The sequence below is a fragment of the Stigmatopora argus genome, chromosome 19 (genome assembly GCF_051989625.1).
Source record: "Stigmatopora argus isolate UIUO_Sarg chromosome 19, RoL_Sarg_1.0, whole genome shotgun sequence".
In the NCBI taxonomy this organism is placed as follows: Eukaryota; Metazoa; Chordata; class Actinopteri; order Syngnathiformes; family Syngnathidae; genus Stigmatopora; species Stigmatopora argus.
The window spans coordinates 7,886,486-7,908,512 of NC_135405.1; the positions used below are offsets into that span (position 1 = coordinate 7,886,486).

At 37.5% G+C, this 22,027-nt stretch overlaps 1 protein-coding gene across 3 annotated transcripts in view; it reads right to left on the reverse strand.

Annotated features, from left to right (window-relative positions):
* The window catches only part of rngtt (RNA guanylyltransferase and 5'-phosphatase), a 51,777-nt gene that overhangs the window by 17,275 nt on the left and 12,475 nt on the right, over positions 1 to 22,027 (reverse strand). For all 3 annotated transcript variants that reach the window (XR_013296762.1, XM_077586706.1, XM_077586705.1), the window contains 3 exons: positions 19,158 to 19,229; positions 7,554 to 7,718; positions 429 to 497 (listed from right to left, as the gene is read on the reverse strand). Coding sequence is in view for 2 of the 3 variants with exons in the window: in XM_077586706.1 (XP_077442832.1) it covers positions 429 to 497; positions 7,554 to 7,718; positions 19,158 to 19,229 (306 nt within the window). In the remaining variant the exon portion in view is untranslated. The remainder of the gene's footprint in view (positions 1 to 428; positions 498 to 7,553; positions 7,719 to 19,157; positions 19,230 to 22,027) is intronic.

A 22,027-nucleotide genomic window follows, 5' to 3' on the forward strand; every position in this document is an offset into this window, starting at 1 on the left:
TTAAATATTTAGCATTTAAATTAAATCCCTGTTCTGTTGTTGTACTAACATATGACATGGACAAGGGCAGGGATCTTAAATTTATCATGATTTATGTCTGTCATAGTACTGTATGATACAAAGACACAAGAGGTGAATTTCAACATTATATTATCGAAAATCAAGTATGTGTAAAACAATTGATTTTTTTTCTTGTAACAAGTTCATTGACAAGTGGGCCTGTGTTACTGTGAAATTGTGTGGGAACTAAGTGTTACATTTATTGAATTATTTCTATTTAACAACTGATAGTACAACTAACATCGGATCAACAGGAGGTATAAAAAGGCAACTCTAACTCATTCACTGCTATTGTCAGCGATCAACATCATAGACAGCGGCAGGCAAATTAATTTCAAATTGCATACTTTCAAGTGGGCCACACTTACCCCACATGGTTGGAAGATGAGGCCATCAACTTCGTGGCTGACCTGGGATGTAAAACTCCCTTCCAGAAGCTGAAATGTAAAAGAATAAAAAACATGAAACAATGAAGTCAGACACGGTTAATACACACCACGCACAGACTTAAAGCTTTTATTCTATAGCTAATGGGAAATAACAGACTTGTAAAGAAACTAGTAGGTAACAGTCACAAAGGTTAACATAAAGACTGCCACCAATGTTCTGAGAAAACAACGAATTTGTCATTGTAAATAAAATAAAAAAACATAGCAAATAATTGCCACCTGATGCATGGTGGGAATGCATTTCACGTGTACATTTTATTTTGTGTAAAAAGAAAAAATACACAAAATTGATTATGACACTGGGTGTGGTAAATGTTAAAGATGAATTTTGAATCTTAAACAAGGACCTACAGTGGCAAGAGAAGCAGCCCGATGCTGCTGTAAGTGGGATAGAAAATCAATCTAAAACAGTATCATCTTCCTTGGAAAATTCCTGGCTGTAATGGGAAACAAAATAGCCAATGTAATTTATGATCACACACAGCCGCCCGCATAAGGTAGCATCTGAAAAAGGCTCTTTAAATGGCAAGCAATATACACAGGATTCACAACAATGAATCTACAAAAATAGAGACTATTAAAGAGTAAAAATGTTAGTCTATTTCAATGGGGTGCTCGTTAGAAATTCAGCTATTGAGTGCCATAAATTTGGGCAACGAGGAAAATGCCCTGAAAACTTTTCAAATACAATTTAGAGTTTGACTGTAGAATAATATATTTACTTAAAGTTATCATTATATCAGAATCTGACGTTGCTTTTTATACAACTTTCTTAAAAGCCACCACGGATTCAAATTGGGTTTTTTGTCTAAAAATATTCTCATACAATATGCTGCAGAGTACCATAAAAATGTTTGAAGATTAGTTTTTTTATTGTGTAAATAATATAAATTGTTACAAGGTGTTTGTTTAGCCTGGACTGACCTTGTCTGAAAGTGTTATTTTTTTGTTTGCGAGCCATTGCCCACAGTCAACTAAAGTGTATTTCTGTCAGTCTAACTCAAATGTACCATACATAGACCGTGTTTAATGATCTATGCGTTTATTGATAATGTGATTCACTGTCGCCACATTTTTTTTGACATTGGTGTCTTTATAGTAAGAGATTGTCGATCCCCTCCAATGACTTTAGATTATTATGTTGATAATGTTATACAGTTAAGTTATCTTCGCACGTATATTTTATATTGAATTGGCAAAAAAGGAGACACCTATTTCTATCTAATATTATCTAGAATGTTATAAACATGACCCCAATGTGGGGAAAAAACCTGTTTGCATTCTTTTAACAGCCCAAAACACACCAACCTGATGTATCTTCTTTCAAAAAGATTGCTTTCTTTGCACACAAGGACTCAGTAACTGAATAAGGAACCAAGTAATCAAGACAAAACGACATAAAATTAACATAAATTAATCACCATCCCTCCACTCTTGTGCAGCACTGACATTTCAATCAGGAAGCATACGGTCATTGAGAAGAAAGCACGTGACTAGCTGCTTTCATCTGATAAAGTAAGACACTTATGATCCAGGAGAAGACAGATCCTCATCCATTCTCTCTCTGAAGCCAGACAACCTAATAACATCAGTCACAAGCATCACAAATCACGGCATAATGTAGCCGCATTTGAATCTAACGCAATTGTGACAAATTACCTTGTTTCTTATCAAAGAGGGCGAGGTTCTCTAATGATGGTCATATTTTAAAAGGGATGTACAGAAGGCAATGTGTGAAATATGATGCAAAAAAAATGATACACTTTAAAGATATTTTTAGATACAGCTGATGCTGATATAGTGTCACGAGGGCAGTCGGGAAATTATCTTTGATTGATATTTGAGGAACAGAAGGCGCCCCTTGCCACATACAGTTAACAATGTTCTGCTGTTTCTGCATGAAAATAAAGCAAAATCAGTGCTCTCGAGAGATACTATAAATAAGTCGGAAACTTGACAACACACTTTACAATCACGCTGACACGGAGAAGGCTGAAAGCCAGACTAAAAAGAATAGTGTCTTATTGTGAGAACGGCAAGTGGGCGGTAAGATCCAGGAGTTCCATTTCACTTCTCTTGACAGCTAAGCACAACCACCAACCCACCCACTACGTTCACTCAACACGGTGAACTTGGATGGACAGCAGAGCAGAAATAAGAATTCCACTCAAACACCCAGCCTCTGAAAGGAAGTACCTTGAAGTAATTAAGTGGAGAGGGAGCAGTGGAACTGCTTTCAGGTTAAAGCTCTTAGGGAACGAAACGAAGCAGTGCGCTCTATATGACTACTGTGTGGGTAGGGGTAAGACAAAACAAAGCCACGTTTAAAAAAAACAAGGTTTCATCACACACTTTAGAGCGTAAAGCCTGGACCAACTGAGTCACTGGGGTTCATTTACAAAATGTCTGCATGAACTAAAACAGGCGCAAACAGATATAGCGCATGAAAGTTGCTGTGGTGTTCACTCTGAGCACCTGTGCACAAAATGAACAAATCCTGGTCTCAAACACCACTTTTTCTGGTGCAGATTAAAACACCAAATGTGGCTCTGTGTGTGTGTGTAAACCTTGCCAAACCCCTTAGATTTTCACACAAAATCCATGGAATTTGATCGAACTCAGGATAAGAACCAATGAAAAATGAAGCAGCTAGTTTAGGTTTAGTTTAGTCCTTTTTTGGCAAAAGCAAAAGAATACAATCTTAATAGAATACCAGCAACCCATACACCAAAAGGGCATTCAATCAATCAAATGTAAAGGCGACACGAAGAGAATGACATTATTTTCTCTATGATTTATGTCAGTCCACATATGTTTGGTCTCACTTAAAGGACACAATGAATATGTATGGATGAGGTATAACAGGACAGCTGATTGATTGTGTATTTTGTACACCATTAACCTTCAGTGCTAGTCTATCCTCTCAGACATTTTTATTAGCCAATCAAAGTAGGACCATTCCATGAAACATGCCTTTCCCTCTTTACACAAAGAGTGAAATGCAGCTGCTTACAACAAGGCCTAATGCTCATTTTCTCTGCCCTATAAGCACAGACCTTGATGGAGACCATGCATTTTCCATTCCTCAGGTCCTTGTGCCCTTGTCTGTTCATCTTCTGCTCGGGGGAGGCTTGCGCGTGGGGGCAAGGGGTGGGGTGAATCAAAGGCAGAGAGGATGGATTGATATTCCAAACAGGCTACTGGAGTGTTGTTGCTAGAGGCTCCTCACAAGCTTATTGTGAATACCCCTGGATTTCAGAGTATAGTTGTCTATTAAATAAAAAGCCTACATCACAGTGCATATGTGGGGTTGCCAAACGGGTGATATGGTTTACCAATGTGGAAAGGTACTGTCGCTCTTTTTTCTTATTACTTGGGGAAAAGCAAAATAGCAACATGCACAGTGGAAATAATACATCCAAAATGAGTATTTGTCCAATGCAGCAGAGATGAGATAGAATATATACTTTTTCCCCTAGTGCATGCAAAATATTATGTTTGTTCCCGCTTCATTTGATGTATAATGCTCTTGAGTTTGTGGATGCAGATATTGGATTTAAGTGAAAAGGACTGCTTGTTATAGGACAATAAGACCTTGGTTTTGCTTTTCATCTCCTAAAAAGGCTTGACGGCAGAGGTGCGAGGTCAGTGAGTTACAAAGAAGCTGCTGACAGATAGCACGCAGAGACATGGCAGAGAGAGGTAATCAATATCTTGTCGCTTGTCATTACAAATTACAACCTTGGACAGAAAAAATGGACTCATGTAACAATACAATAGTAGGTGAATGTAGTGGGAGAAAGTGAATGTGTTTAAAGCAAATACATATCACTCTAATATATGACCTGATTACCTGTTAGTTTGTTTTTTTCTTATATTTGTAAGAACTATCTACCATTTGCCTCGAAATATACTAAATACGCACTACAGCATTACAATGCCATCTGATTTGACAGTGATTAATGCATCTCGGGCTTTTCTGTTTTCAATCAGATCAAATGACAGAAAAGTTACCTATCAGACTGCAAAGCATTGCTTTAATCCCATTTTGCTGTTGTCCAGGTAACCAGTCACTTATTGGATGTAATGAAGCAGAAGATAGTCTTCTACAAATTACAGTCACAATTTAAATGGGGACGTTTCTAATGTCAATTATTGTCATCATAAAAACAATAAAAACCATCAGTCTTTTGTTAATGATTTATTTGAGTAGATAATATCATGATGAATCTCTGAATTAGAATTCTGTGACACTAAAGCAATCATTCATTTATAAAATTTTAGGGGCAAAATTATATTACTTGTGATTGCGAATTTAAAATAGTGACATTTAAAAAAAAAGAGTAAGACAACATATTATTTTTCTATAACTTCAATTTATCAGCGAGATCTCTAAATTACAAAAGAATGAAGAGTATTTAATGTAAAAAAAATCCTATTGAAATACCTTACTTGCAACAGATGGGTTTCGAGCTAGATAATAACCTTGGGACAATAAAAATCTTTGCCAAGGCAGCAGTACATCCAGACCAGATGGTGTGAGTATTTTACATTTAATGGTAACAAACAACAGGGGCAATGAGACTATAAATTGCATTAAAGTTTTTTTTTTTTTACAAATTCTCAGGACGATAAAAATAACAAAAAAAAAATTTTTCAATGAGTACCTAGTTGAATCACATTTTTTTGTCTTTTATTTCAGTCTCTATTTGACTGACGTGCCATTTTTTGTGACACGTAAATCTAAAAGATTAACTTTCTTCTTAATGATCTTTTCAACATTCATTGATCGTACTCTTTAGATAGAAAATCGTCTACCCCAAAACAAAGGCAAATACACTTCAGAATCTCTATACAAAAATTACCTCAACATTTTGGCGGGCCTTCATTTCAGAGACCTCAGAGGAACTTTTCTCTTGGTATAAAAGTGGCCCAAATAATGGCAGAAAAATACCCTCCAAAAAAATAACAACCTAGCCTGGTCATTTTACGGAGGGTCTCCTTCTCCAGTGGGTACTGGTCTGTTTTTTTCTTCAGCCAATTCTATTCAAAGTCCTAAAACATGTCATGGATGTGCAAATGTAGAAATCCTGTATGCCAAACAGGTCCAAAAGATAATTGGTTCAGGGGAGGAAGCCGAAAGAATAAAGCAGGTTATTTGGAAGGGAAATTGGGACTTTAATGTCATAGTGTCAACCATGAAACACACCAACCTAGCCACAGACAAAGGCCAGCACACAACTCCAGCCTGTGATTGCCTCCAACAAGAATCTCCCATCGACATATAATAAAGTGGAGGATTGTGCTACTATGAATGAGGGCCAAACACTAGTTCCCATGCATTAACATCCCATATACCAGACGAATGACTGCATGGGGACCAGATGGTCAATGGAAAAACAACCGAACAATAGAATAATGAAACTCCAGTGACTTTAATATTTTGAGCAACATCCTAAAGGCATAGAAGTAAATGACTTCTAGACCATAATAGAGATAACATTTATTGTTACAAGTTTATATGATCAAAAGTTTAAAAATCAGTCTCAACACAGACAAAATACTTGTAAAATCTCAAACCAGCCAGAACCAATAGTCTGCTTGTGCCCAACATCAAAAGAAATATGCTTCCAAAGATCTGATATGGCAAAATTGGCAGGTGAAGGCAGAAGCAACATTGGAAGGACCAGTTATTTCAATGTAAAATCTGGATCTTAATACAAATTACTGCCTCGCCTTGTCTTTCATTCTTATAAACCAAGTGTTCACTCATGATTTAGACACACAAACCTTATTTGGACAATAACGTAACACTAGTGCTTGATATTTGTCATTATTATTGACACGTTCAGGTGATGTACAAGACTGAAGTTTATCCCATCAGAATACCAGTTAGAGACTGAAGTTTATCCCATCAGGATACCAGTTAGATAAAACAGCACTATAAACAACTTTCTGTGTGGGGCGCTTTACTAAAAAAGTTTATTTTGTACCATTAACATATTCTGTGTTTTTATTATTGTTTCTTTGCTTGCTTTCAAAATTTTGACTGATCTTATATTGAGAAAACACAGAGCAAAAGAAATCAAATAATAACAATAATAATGTTGACATCTGCAACAATTAAAATGGTTCTCTTATCAAAAGCAGTGCTGCTCATAATAGTGTAGAGACTGTACTATTTCTTTACAGGTTCTTGCCCAAACGCTTGAAAAGCATCATAAAGTTTTTACCAAGAAAGTTGAGTGCTAAGAGGCTTAGAGCCCTCTTTCCTCTTTCAGGCCAAAAGGCCAACAGCAATTTTATCCTGCCATCAAACACAACCGATACACCTCTTGTGGAGCCTGATGGGTTTTAGATATTATCCTCTTAGGAACAACCCCCGAGGGTAATCCCTTCACATTATTTATACAACTGTGTGATCAAAGAGCAATATGGTCACTTTTGGCAAGGGCAAACACACTACACACTCTGCCTGGACCACCATTTAGTTTGCGGATGTGTTTACTTCCTATTTAGCTTTTTTTCACCAAGGTGAATAAAACCAATAGATTTCTTCCAACATAAGTTGCCCTCTACAGTCGGCCAATTTTTCATGTGGTACCACTGTCATGACAAATATTATTATCCTAGGTCAAATTTGGACTAGAAAACAAAAAACTAAATTATAATTCAGTTATTTGATAAATTTCATTAACTTTCTATACATTAAAATCAATGTTAGTAGCCTTAGAATATTCCACTGCTGTGCCATTTAAATAAAAATACTTTTATTATTATTATAAATTATTATATTACTTGCTGCTTTTAGCAAATATATGTAGGAGGCTTTTTATCCTGTTAAGCATCATAAAATAAATACAAAATCTAAATTCCAAGCAGTAACTTACAATATTTACTGAACATTATTAATTCACTTACTATTGATGGGTATTATCCGAATGATTATATATCCCACACATGTACTGCAATTGTATGTGGATGAGCAGGACCAAGTTCTGAATATCTGGTTGTAGCCAGTTAAGAGAGCCAAAAATAATTTACCTTGCGTGATGCTGTAATGTCGAAGAACGGCTTATTTCGAACGCTGAAGGGCTCCTTTGTTTTGTCAATTTGTCCAGTCTTCATCTTTTCCATTCGTGGAGAAATTATCTCTTTTTCTATGCATAACAACCGGATATTGAAATCACATTGCCCCACAGGTTGTCCCTGAAACACAAGACAAAGCTTATTAAACAAAAATTAAAAAACCTACCAAAATCCTGCATTAAAAACTGAAGGCCACATCAATTAACATTAGGAACATCACACAAGTGTGATATCAGATCAACAACAAAAATAAATTAGTTTTTGGTATATTGTAGGGAAATTCTTTTAAGGGTTAACTTGACATTAGTTAAATCTGTAAACAAACACCAGTGAAATCCAATTTGATTAGTTTCTATGACAACACATCCCTTGCAGTAATGACTACACATGGCAAAGCACCCTGAGGAACCCTGCAACTTGAGCCATCTCTGCCTTTCGAATTGCTAAGCAGATAGGGGCATTTAAGGCATTATTTAGTGACTGGTTGTCTTGTTCCTCTCTTTTTTTCTTCTACACGGAGGATGAAACAGGAGTCAAATAATAAAAAAGGTGAAGAACATTTGTTTTGCATATAAAATTTTACTATGATCATTATATGCATGTTAACCATTTTACAGGTGCACTTGCTTTGACCTTCTATAAACTTTGAAATGCATGTCCAATGGTTACTGTTCCCTAAAAAGCACAAAAATGGAAAATATTACAATAGGTGTCACATTAAGGAAACATCCATTACATTTTGTGGCTGATTATGAATTTAAATTTATACTATCCTATTCATTGCTGTAATACCGATCATGGTGCGTCCCAATTGTGATCCTTCAAGCAAAATGTTATCCGAGAGGCTGGGGGTCACTGAACTTAGGTTGCAACAGACAGGCAGAAGTTCACATCTTTGGATATTTTGTATTGGGTATCTCATGGGTCAAATACCTGTTGTGAATTTTGACATTCAGTACCTTGTTGTTAGAATTATTATGGAATATTCTATATGTGTTGTAAGCATTTTTCAATAAGTAGTAAAGCTATAAATCAAGTCATGAACCATGGACACTTTTCCTCCACATCGTCTCCTCAAGGCCCCACAGCTCGAGGACACATTGTTTTCACACACGCTTTTCGGCAGAACACAACGGGACTGTTTTGACGGGACTCCAGCAGAAGATGGCGATAATCGAAAATACGGCTTTGCTTTGTTTACCTTGAAAGCATTCCTCACACTTGTTTTTCTAACCAGCGAGGGTGTTATTGTACTGATTACATAACCATGTTTTTCGAGTGTCGCGATTAAATACAATGATTCAGTTACTGCAATTCAGAATGCACTGGGGGCTAAGACGACGCCACATTGTATCTCCTTGCAAGTTCGCCGCAGAGTTTGTTGAAAGATGTTTTTCCTTTTTTAATTAAATATTACTAATAATGATTTAAAAGGTTTGAATCATTATTCCAACATTTGGTCCTTCGAGTAGCCGGGGTCAACAAACCGATAAGGCTCAGACGCTGCAGTTTAATATCTGGAGTGACCGTGCACGGCGAGAATCCCTTTTCCAGGCCGGACTATTTCTCAGCAGCGCCTGTTTTCTAATCGGTTGACGACTATCCTCTTGGTAAGCATCTTTCGACATTTCTGCCGAGTCCGCGTGTGATGGCTGCATATTGTTGACGGGTTCCGAGTGCGTGAAGGGCATCACACGCGAAGGCCTTATTTTGAGAAGTAAGGCTCGCATCCTGGGGATAGCGATTTTAAAAAACCCTGTGGATACTAGTCACTAGCAGGTAGACACGGTGTGGTCTATAAACGTCTGCCGTGTACAAAAAAAAAAAAACAGGTACTACGGGGGCACACAAATCCGCTCCAAAAATGGGTAGTGGAAACAGTAAAACGGCTATTGACGATCCAAAGATGCGTCTGCCGTGTAAAGATTGGAAATTTGTTGAAAATCAAAGCGCTACAAGGGTTAAACACCTAAACTTATGGATAAATAAATATGGATTTGCTGGCCAGCTTAATATGCATAAGATATTGATACTGCAGGATAAAATACGTGCTAAGCATGGGGGAAACCTTAACAAAATGGAGCAGGAGGGGTATAATGATACCTATTATTGGTTTATGATGGCAAGGGAACGGAGTGATGGATGCGTTAAATCGGTTGATAACGGTGGGACTGGAAACACAGAGGCTGTGTTATTCCACAGAAAAGGGGACATTAGATTTTATCACCTGAATGGGGTGGAAACGCAGCAAATTTGGATGATAGACAGGCCTGCGGGCACGCTTGAACAATACGTAAATCAGGCGGTCCAGGCTGAAGAGGTTTTAAAAAAGAAAGGGAAAAGAAAGGGGGGGGCACCCTCAAACGAGGACGGGATTTTTGACCAAAATAAGGGGTGTGAACGTAAACCTTTTAACAGGGATAATGAAAAAAAATACGCAGGGAAGTTCAACAGAAATCGAGGTAACAGAGAGAAAACCTGTTGGATCTGTGGGAAAATAGGTCATATATCCCGCGATTGCCCAAATAACAGGGCCTCTAAAAGTGAAGGCAAATCGGCATGACTAGTCGGGGGGCCTGCTCAAAACGAGAAATGGATTTGAGCAGAGGGAAGTGGAACTAAATTTAGCGGAGATATTGGCACTTGATACAATTAAACCTGAAATCACACTGTTCGTGAATGGGATGCAATTAAAATTTTTGTGTGATGCTGCTAGGCATACTTGTTAATAGTAACTAAATGTACTGTCAATGTACTGGAATGAAATGGCTTATTGTGGCTTATCCTGGTTTCGTTCCCGTCTGCTAGCGGGAATATTTTGGTTAACAGAAATACAAAACAGCAAATTAAATGTTTAGCGGGGTTGCCAAAACTGCGTTTTGGTCAAACTCTAAACTTGCCGAATAATGCTTTGATTGCGGGGGGAGCGCTCTGTTTTGGTGCGGCTGAATATTACAATAATTGGCCTTGGGGGTGCTGAAGCAAACTTGAGGGCAGAAATGGGTTTTGCTATGATATAGTTGTGCTTGCAGCATATTGTAATTTAGTCTTCTCTAAAAAATAATTGCTCACAGGAGGCACAGAAGGGGGACACAAAGAAAAGAGAGCACTTTGGAATTTGTAAACAAAAGATAAGGCTGCTGCTTCTGCAGCGTGAAGGTCACAGTCAGCGGGTAAGGGCGCGCTTCCATTTAAACATTTCAGAATAAGAACAAAACATGGTCTGCAAGGGATGCAGAGTTCCGCGATTATCTTCGCATTTATTTTTGGGATTTAATCAGAAATGTCTTTCGAGGTGATAGAAATTCTGTTTGGCAAAGATTGATTTGGGAAAAGCTTTGGAATTAGGAATAATACTGTTATTATTATTTTCTTTTTACTTTAATATAGGTGATTGGCTGGGTTAAAGAAAAATGAATGGATTTTTTTACAATATTATGGCATATTGGTTACAATTTGTGGGTCCTTTATTAAGAAAATTGTAATTAGGAAATGCCTAGTAAAAGGTGGATTTCTCTAGTTTAATTATTGTAGATTTTTCTTGTGGTAACAGGGAGCTATAAGAAATGGCTCTTATCTTAAGTAAACATAATATGGGGTGCAATTTATGTCTTAGGTATTAAGGGTTATTTGGTTGTTAAAGAAATCAGACATGAAATTAACAATGCGGAAATGAGAAATTTCATGGCATTCGTCCAAATTGTTAGGTAAATTGAACCTGGCTGGGGTAGATAAGATAATTGGTTAAGGATAGGCATAGTTTCCCTAGAAGAAACATGGAGCGTCTTTAGGTGCACAAAAGACTTTCCTTGTTTGACCTGAAGGGGGCGTATGCTTTGCTGTAGGTCATATTGATGACTATTGGGACGTTATTACTGTCTATTGCTTTAGGGGCATACAAATTAAGCATTGCAATTATGGGGTTAATACACCTGAATGTTACGGTGATAACGATTGGCAATAACAAGCTTAGATAAAGGGGATTATCTACAACAAATTCAGGTGGGGCCTTTCATAGTGTGAAACGAGTGATGAAATAATGTCTATGTTTTAAAAATAACATCTCCAAATTATAAAATATCAACCTTGGAGAAATGCTTTGAGTAGATGGGTTGACTAGAATGGGCAAAATTCGATAACATTGAAAGGGGGTGAGATAAAGTTTTTACAAACGGTTAAAATACAAAAAGGGGGTGTGTGTGTGTTTCAATGTGTCACAACTTTTCCGTTATTACATTATTGGCGAATAGATGGTTAATCACAGCCACTCGCAGGGCAGTCCACATGCTAACTGACTGGGATAAGGGGCGGTGGCAATTGAACAAATTTCTATTTTTAGATATGTGGCATGTGAAACTAATACATTAATTATCTAGTTTCTTCAGGCAGCAATCTTGCGGTTCGAGGATCTACTAATGCGGAGTGGATCCAGACCTTCCGGAGTGTGGAGTATTCCTGGTGTCCTCAAGAATTCGTAGGTTTTCTCTGGGTACTCCAGTTTTACTCCAACAAACCAAAATTGTGGATGATTGGGGGAGCACTCAAAGCAAATTCCTTGATTATGAGTGCCAGCGTGGATGAGTGTCTGTCTTTTGTGTTTCAATTGGCTAGCCACCAAGATATATCAATATTCTAATATCAAGGTGGAATATTTCTGAAATCGCTGATAAGCCTTTCGAGGACGGCGGTGGCAGAGTAGGACAGAAACAAAAAAGAAAAGAATTTCGCCAAATGAAATTTTTAATTTCTGTAATGGGAAATTTTGGGAACCTGGGGGACTAAACAAAAACAAAAGACTTATCTGGGGGGGCTGCCATTTTGAGTCATGGTAAATTTCATGCCTCAAAAAAGGGGGAGGTTATATATATGCAGATATATGGCAAAAACACGGGCGATTCCCCCTTATGTCAAGCTACAAAAGCTACGTATCCATTTCAAAGGATACACATGGAATATGTGTGGTACATAACAGTCCTAAAACAGATTGGGGAAACCTTGTTGCAGAAACTGGTCTAGATTGGCAAGCTTGGATGACACACGTGTGCGGAAAAAAAACATCAGGCCTTCGATAAAATTAACCCATACGGTGGGGCATTACAAATCATAATTCAGACTGACAAATTAACTTGTGAATCTTTGTCTGACGTTTTTCCTAAGTCCATGGGTAAGAAGGTCGTCGGAGATGGAAACACCCGGATCCGCCATAGTAAAATTAAAATCTGAGATGACCAGAGAATTCATTTCTGCAACGGGGAGTTCCCAAACGGGAGGCGGTAAGAAATAATTGGTTATTATTGATGGAAAATGCAGCTATTATAAATCAAACCTGTATCAAACCTGTATAACATGTATGGGGGGGCCGACCTCTCTTAAGAGTAGTACCCGCGCAAATTACCCCTGATTGTGTAAAGGAGATAATGCAAAATTTTTAGTGTTATATAAAGGTCTCATACTACAAGTTCTGTTTAGAAGTGTTACACAAAAGAGGAAATAATTTATAATTAGAATTATACCAATATTTATTACAATAATTTATACCAATTATTGTGGCATAAAGGCTCATTGAACTGTACTCATATATTGATCTTGGATTGAATCGAATTTTGCCAGACTGTAATATCTGTACATACTGTATCGTTTTTCAAAGAATTGATATTGACAAAAGATGTAAGCCCAAAATGTATGAAATGGAATAATGTCTACCCAGTTACAACGGCAGCAAAGGACAAGCCTAACTTTTCAACACATGTCGCGTTTAATCATTTTACCTGCTTAGTCCTCACAGGGCACGGACCGGCACTGGGAGCGATAAATGTGACGTGGTGTGCCCACGTCCTAAAACAGACTACACCCCTGATTCCACGTTCTGACCTATGGTGGTGGTGGGGTCAAAACAAATTATACGACTCCTGCCAAAATGACAGCAGGACTTTGTGCCTTGGTCTCACTGCTATTACCAGTGTCTGTTTTTCCATCTACAGTAGAGGAGATACAATTGGCTGCACAGAAATCCGGTATGATGGCGGGCCCCTCGCGACGGCGTCGCATGGAGAGAGGGTGATACATTGATGCGATTGGCATCCACGAGGATGAGTATAAGTTGGCTAATCAGATCGCAGCAGGTTGGGAGTATATTTTTCTTTTAATTACTCCAAACAAAAATGTTGATTGGATAAATTACCTGCATTACAATGTCCAAAAACTTGGAAATTATACTGAACAGGGATTTGTGGCGATAAAGGAACAACTAGCAGCCACCAGCCTAATGACGTTCCAGAATAGCATAGCAGTGGATATGCTGCTCGCGGAGAAAGGGGGCGTGTGTGCAATGTTCGGAGATGAGTGTTGCACTTACATACCGAACAACACGTCACCCGAGGGGTCCCTCACCGACGCCATTGATGGCCTGCAGACCCTCAACCGCAATATGAAGAAGCATTCTGGAGTCAGTGAATCCGTCTGGCAGCGCTGGTGGCGGGATATGTTTGGAGAATATCGGAATTTGGCTCAATCCGTTGCAGTTTCCGTAGCCCTTTTTGCTACGATTTTGACATTGTGTGGGTGTTGTATTATTCCCTGCTTAAGATCTTTGATAAGCCGACTTATAACCACTGCGATTGCCCCTACAAATTCCAAATTGCATGAATTATATCCCCTACTGAGACGTGCTGACACTAACAGTGAATTTCAGGAGCATGGTAATTACGAGGATGGATTGGACGAAAATGATCTTATTTTCTGTTTTTCAGACCTGCCGAACGAGTAGAGCCTAAGCGGGTAAAATTAAAACAGCCAACGGTGATATCCCTGTTATTTTGAAATTGTCATAAAATGAATAACAAACATATAGTAAAAGGAGGGAATGTTAGAATTATTATGGAATATTCTATATGTGTTGTAAGCATTTTTCAATAAGTAGTAAAGCTATAAATCAAGTCATGAACCATGGACACTTTTCCTCCACATCGTCTCCTCAAGGCCCCACAGCTCGAGGACACATTGTTTTCACACACGCTTTTCGGCAGAACACAACGGGACTGTTTTGACGGGACTCCAGCAGAAGATGGCGATAATCGAAAATACGGCTTTGCTTTGTTTACCTTGAAAGCATTCCTCACACTTGTTTTTCTAACCAGCGAGGGTGTTATTGTACTGATTACATAACCATGTTTTTCGAGTGTCGCGATTAAATACAATGATTCAGTTACTGCAATTCAGAATGCACTGGGGGCTAAGACGACGCCACATTGTATCTCCTTGCAAGTTCGCCGCAGAGTTTGTTGAAAGATGTTTTTCCTTTTTTAATTAAATATTACTAATAATGATTTAAAAGGTTTGAATCATTATTCCAACACTTGTTAAAGAAAAGCGAAGTGAGAAATTGAGAAACGTACTCTAAAAGTCTAACAAAGATTATAGACTACTATCCGAAACATCTTGCACTGTAGTGCAAATATGTTAGAAGAATGGATTTGAGATCAGGAGTTCAATTTCCCTATATACAATATAGAACCTGTATAGATGGGATTACAGATGGTTTAATATTGCATGATGTATTGATCTTTTTTTATATGGATTCTGAGGGGATTATGGACAAGGCACGACTTGGCAAGTGGAGCAACTGTTAATATCTCGAAGATGAAAAAGAATAAAAAGACAATTACTCTTAACTGGCAGTTCTATTCTGTTCAATAAAAGCAGGAAGCACTATTCTGTTGGAGAAAACAGTAGCATAATAAATATATATGTATTCCTTTTTAGAAACAAGATTATTTTTAAATCAAAGGGAATTAGGTCAAAAAACAAATAAATTATTGCTGTTTCAGAACGCATCTATATTGATTGAGAAAATAAGGCCTTAAAACTTGTGTCTGCTGCTTCCTATAATATGCTTTGTTGCATGTGTATGTACTGTTCTTTCGACCATATCATTATGATTCCATTTATATGTGCATCTGCCCTGCCACTGTAAATAATTTAGAGTTGTTTTAATATGCAGCTGCCAATCTAGGAATAGCCACGTCCACTGTATTACATCGGCTGTTCCTTCTTTCATACGCTTCATGCAAAATTCAAATATATAAATGCTGCCACATCTCAGTGAAGACATCCTACACTTCAGTGATGTCATGCTTTGCAGTCTTTCCCTCAAATGTTGAATTTAAACCCCTCCTTTATTTACATTTTGCCTCAGAAGTTGGATCCTCCTCATTGTCTCTCTCAGCCCCCCCCCCCCCCCCCCCCCACATCATGTCACATGTCTATTGATCAAGGGGTCACATTTCAAATTGTACTCAATTGTAAATGGGTTGCAATTTAGAAGTCTCTATTGAAATAAAGCTGCACTGGACTGTTTACAAGGGCTTAGTAGCAGCCCACCTCTGTAAGGACACAGCAAACAAGACTGTAGAGTCTTTGGTAGCATTAGTATTCTGCTTAGTACCTGCAGAAAAGGTCAGTACTCAAGAGGTTTTGAAGTAATCATTGTAAAGAGGAGGAGGAATGCCACACCGTTGACTGTGCAAGCTGAGGTGGGCAGCCCAAAATTTATTTGGAATTAGATGTCAGAACTTGATGGGTTGTCTGGGAAGCTTTTCTCGTGTTTAATGTGAAAAATGTTGTGAAAGCAACATGTTAAATAATAACAGAAGGCTTGAACCAGACATGATTTGAAAGATCACTGCCTTGATGCTTTTGACTAATACCTATTTCAACACCAACACTTAATTCATGAAATTAAGGACATTTTTCTTCTCCGTTAAATGTCAAGAAAAACGAAAGCGCTGGTATCATGTCACACATTCAGCACCATCTTTCAACGGTGTCATAGAAACAGGGCAGGATGTAAGTGTGGATGATTCAAGGCGTTTGCTCTCCACGCCTTAGCAACACAAAAACGCAGACGACTGTTCTTCAAAGAATGAAAAGAATAAAGATTGCTTTGAATTATTGATATTTGCAATCTCACAAAAAAAGGACAAAGCCCTAAAGCCAATGGACAAAGTTTCCTTTTTTTTTCTTTCTTTTTAAAGACCAATAAAAATCTGGCTCACACTATCAAATATGTTTTGCAGTGAGCTACAACAGTATAAGACTGATCTCCTTATTCAAGATTATCAGTCAGAAAAATGAAATAAATCAATCAATCAATGACATAAGATATTGCAGGGAAAATCATCCTCAAGTGGACAAGTCATGTTATGGCGAACACAACATCAATCTAAAATTGTTGATAAAACAATATGAAAATTGTCCAGAAAGGCTAACAATAGGCTGATATTCAAGTTCAAGGAACTTCAGGAATTTATCTTCGGCAGGTTTGATACATGTGCCGAGTCTCACATTTTCTTCATGTATCAAGTTTATGAGATAGTGTCGGTTTGCCAGCGAGAAATTAAGAACTTTAAGTCACTCAGTCAAACTCTAGACCTGGTTCCAAATATTTATAAACTGATCCGAAGAGGGATATGCATAGTAGATGCTCATGCATATTGACAGGTTTGGTCAACAATAGTGGGCAAACATTGACACATCAAGATGTAGCACACGAGACGCCTACCCAAATAGACTGCTGTGCTGAGAGCTGCAGTAAAAGCCAACGGAGCTGCAAGTATTAGTTTGAGGGTGTGTATCTTTAATAAGACAAGTGATTTGATTCTAAATTTTCAAATTATTTATGTGTGTGTGTGTAAAATGGATATGTAACTCACATTAAATCTGAAACAATGAGTGCTTCTGGAATACAATCCCTTTTCTGAGAGAGGCTGTTGCAACAAATAAGAACCTGAGAATAAGCTGAGAACAATTCATTCAGTGGTTTGGTGAAAAACAGTTCAAAGTTCCTTTAATTTTTAGTTATATTTTGAGCTGAATGGCCTTTAGCAATGGTGATGAAATGTGTGCTCAAACTTGTCAAGAATTTTAATATGACAATTGTCATAGAGTTGACTAAAATGGTTCAGCAACACAAAGCAATAGTTTCAATGCCAATTTTCTTTAAGCTTCTACTCTGCAATGATTGTAGCAGTGAATACAAAAAAGGGCCATTATTTTCAGCACGTGTACTTTAAATAGAGTTCATTTCCAATTCATGAATATTGTATGTTGAATGGACATTCTTCACAGGAGACTATTTAATGCTAACATACAAATGATGAATATGCTTATATATTTTTGGAATTGTAAGGTGTAGAGAGAGAAAATTTTAGTAGCAGCACTACTATTTTTGATTGGGTCATAGTTTTTCTTCTGTGTACAATGCAATGGAAATAGGCAATATCCTACCATGTAAATTTGAAGAATTGCATAGAAATTGTTCTATACATGACAACTGAAATATCCCAATTACAATAGGGTATGCAACATCATGGATACATTCTGGCAAGACTAAACAACATTTCTTTCCATTTAAATCTGCTGAAATAAAAAAAATGACTCTTTGGTAGTGCAACGACACGCACTCACCATTATGTTGTAATCAAAAGAATCCCAGGGCTCTGGTTGCCCTGACTTTGCAAAGGACTTGGGTTTTACAATAGGCCTTGAACCTAGCAGGTGGTATCATGTTCCTTCTGCTACACTCAGTGGATGGGGCCCCAACGCCAAGGGGCAACCCACCACATATAATGAAGAAGGCTAATAATGGCCAACTCTGATCAATATAACAGCGCTCTAGCGCCAGCTTGGGGGAGTCATGTGGAGTGACTAACCACTGCCAAACATCTTACAAAAGACATGCCCATCAGCGCTCTGCTTTCCTTGAGCCACTTGCTGACGTGATCGATGAAGAGATGGAGGCAGCGAGCGAGAATAACCATTAAAGCTATCTTCTCCAGTTTCTGTTACTTTAAAGTATAACAGGTTTCTACAATGAAGGGAGCACAACTTGTTTGTTTGTGCACCTGCCTGATTGGAGTTTGCAGAATACAGATCAGTCTGGTGGATGAATTCATTTAGAGTTACGGAGGCGTGTTAATAGCCTTGTAATATCCTCCACTATAGTTCAAGAGTGAATATTATTAACCAAGTATGGTGCCAGGGAACAGATGGATGCATGGTTGTAGGTTTCAATTAATGGTGGACTGTGGAAGTATACAATAAATGAATTAAAAACATTTAAGTGATTAAGCCAGAACGTTGATTTAAAGTTGGCAATAGTTCAACAGGTTTTATCGTGTGGTAATGGGAGGGTGAGGAGTTGTGATCCAGCAGGCAGAGTGAGGCTTTGTTGAATAATGCAGTGCTTATTCAAATAATCACTTTTGCTGCAAACTGCTAAGAAATCAAGATGATCACCTCATTTTTTTGTTTGAAAATGACCTTAAATCTTTGTTGTCAATGCACATTCGGGGCATTACGGCCCACAGGTCCCCCAATATCCGTGTTATTTACAAAAAATGACAAGAAATTCTATATTCCCAATGAAATGACATACCGAGAATTACAATTTGGTTGGTTACACCAGATCTTTGTTCATAAACCAATAAACATATCTTCCATGGTGCTAAAAGCTTGCATTGATTGATTTGAAAGATGGCAATTTCTCATAAAACTACTCACATTGAATTTGATGATATCGTATATAAGGTAACGGGGGACAGGCTGACCATTCACCTTGTCAATGATCATCTCCTGTGGAGACAAAGACAAAAGGAATCCAGCGATGAATAGAACTGTATAGAAAAGCTCATTGCTGAAAACATATTACATGCACACACTTGATATACACATTTAAAACACCATCTGTGTACCAGAGACCTCATGGGGCACCGTGAGGTGGATGTTCTCTCGTGAGCATGTGTGTTAAGAGAGGCCTGTGGCAATAAGCGAAATATGGAACAAGGAATTGTGTTCGTGTGGTTCAGTTGAAAGAGGGATGTGAGGCGGAAATGCACAAAGTATCAATTATGCAGGGCACCCAAGTTGAGATTGAGGTGAAGCAATGCCGGACAACACTGAGGAAAAACTGTTGTTTAAAACGGTTACGCAACTGTACAGTGTCATATGGCCAAAGATGAACCTGCTGGATTTGCAGCCCTATATAGGACTTGTTCTGTGCTCATAAAATATTAACTGTTCAAACTTTGTTGCTTAAGTTCCTAAGTTTAAAGTTAAACGAACACCAAATTCTGGCTAGCACGCCTGACAATTTGTTTTTGTTTGCGGTTTTAACTCAGACATATATTTCTGTGCGTAAAAAAATTACAAGACACAGCAGTCTAAAAAAGGAAAAATTAAGTCTTTTTAAAAACATTTTCTCGCCCCCCCCTTTTTATAGACAAATTATATAATGATGTTTAGATTGAATTATGTGTGTAGACGTTAGACTTAAAATATGTATATTTTAAATTCAGGTTCTCAGAATAAAAATGTTGATAAAATTGTTGCCAAATGAAAGATAAAATCCCAATACCTTAGTAATGATAAAATGATCTATCGGTATTACAATTCCACCATTCTCTTATGTGTGTGGTCTGACACAATTATCTTTATAAAAGAAAATATAATTAAAAAAGCAAACATCCTGAACCAAAAAATATGATACTGCCTCATTGTTTTTTTTCTCATGATTACTCTGCAGACTAATCAAATGTCTTATTTTAAGCCTTTTTTTACCTGCAATTGGGACCAAGCTTTCATACACTGGCAGTCTGCATTTTGCAAAAATACCTTGATACATTTGTGATGTCTTTGCAATCAGCTCATGTTCACAACAGTGTATATTTCTCTTTACTCTAGGCAAAGGAAAATTGTTGTCCGTGTTTTGAAGTCTGCTTCTATAATCACACCATTCAAATATAAAAAAAATAATTCTAATATCCATCTGTTCTGGGTAAGGGGACTGTATGCCTCATCCGGTAACTGATTGGCAGCAGAGAGGTGAAAGAATGGCAGTCATGATTTGTGGGTGAGGCTGCAAAGTGAGAAATCATGCAAATGCAAGATGGAGCCATCACTAAGCATCTGGTGCAGTGAACCATCACCCGGCAGACAGCATTCGGTGAGTACATCAGTGTGACCAAGAGAAGCTGCCATTGAGTTGACATTTAGTTATGAAATTGGTGTGAGGTAGGTGAAACTAAAAGAAAATATAAAATAACCAGAGTAAACAAAGACCATTGTCTGTAGGCTGAAGATGAAACCTATCAGTCAACACTGCAGGCTTAAACTTCACAAAAATAAAGGAAAAATGTCTGGAAATAAAGAGCCAGAAGCATAAACAGATGGAAATACACAAGAGTAAAAAAGTTCAGATAGAAAGGCCAACTCATAACCACACTTAGGCATCAGGGACACAACAGAAATGAAGGAATTTGAACAAGAAAATCATTATTTGTGTATGTCTACACAGTGTACACAATTGTGCATATTTATTTTAAATGAGACTACAATTTGGTTGTTGATAATTTGGTAGTGGTTGCTTATTCAAAGTTGGGTTTAAAAGTGTTTCAAAGACTTCCAAGCATGCAAGTTTCCAGAAAGGCCAAAAAAACAAACACAAAAACATTTTTCCCTTCCTCCGTGTTAAAGCAAACTGTTTCATCAATCATTTGGAATTGGTTTGACTTTGCAGCATTAGACAATGACCAAAAGGCTATAGACTAAAAACCATGTTTTTAAGCTTATTAGTTGCATTAAAGAAAGAAGCACAACCAAATTTCAGCATTTTCAATGGACACCCAGCAGCAATGTTTTTGTCTAAGTGACTTGAATTAATGTCAGACAAAAAACTGGCATCAAGAGCCAGATGAGATGGCTGTAATCAGTTTCCCCTTGTTTTTCCCTCTGAAAAAAAGCTCCCCGGTGAAGACAATCATTATGTTGAAAATTGCCATTGATAATATGTCAGTTTATATATTGCAAAAGATGTCATTTATCTAGAGCACACGTGTCAAAGTGGCGGCCCAGGGGCCAAATCTGGCCCGCCGCATCATTTTGTGTGGCCCGAAAAAGTAAATCATGAGTGCCGACTTTCTGTTTTAGGATCAAATTAAAATGAAGATTATAGATGTATTTTATATTTCCTGATTTTCCCCCTTTTAAATCAATAATTGCAATTTTTAATCCATTTTTTCCTTGTGTTTTTAGTTCAAAAATCATTTTGTAAAATCTAAAAATATATAAAAATATTTTGTTTTCCACTTTAATATGGAACATAATTAAAGAAAAAATTGGTTTCCTTTTGAAATGAAAAACAAATGATTAAATAAATGATTTTCCCTTACTAAGGAAAAAAAAGCTCAAATAAACATTGTTTTAGATCGATAAAAAATTGAATATTTAGGGCTTTTAATCCAGTTCTTTTAATCCATTTATAAAAAAAACTAAATATTATATCTAAAATGGTCTGGCCCACATAAAATCGAGTTGACGTTAATGCGGCCCGCGAACCAACCCGAGTCTGACACCCTAGTATGTTTCCAACATAA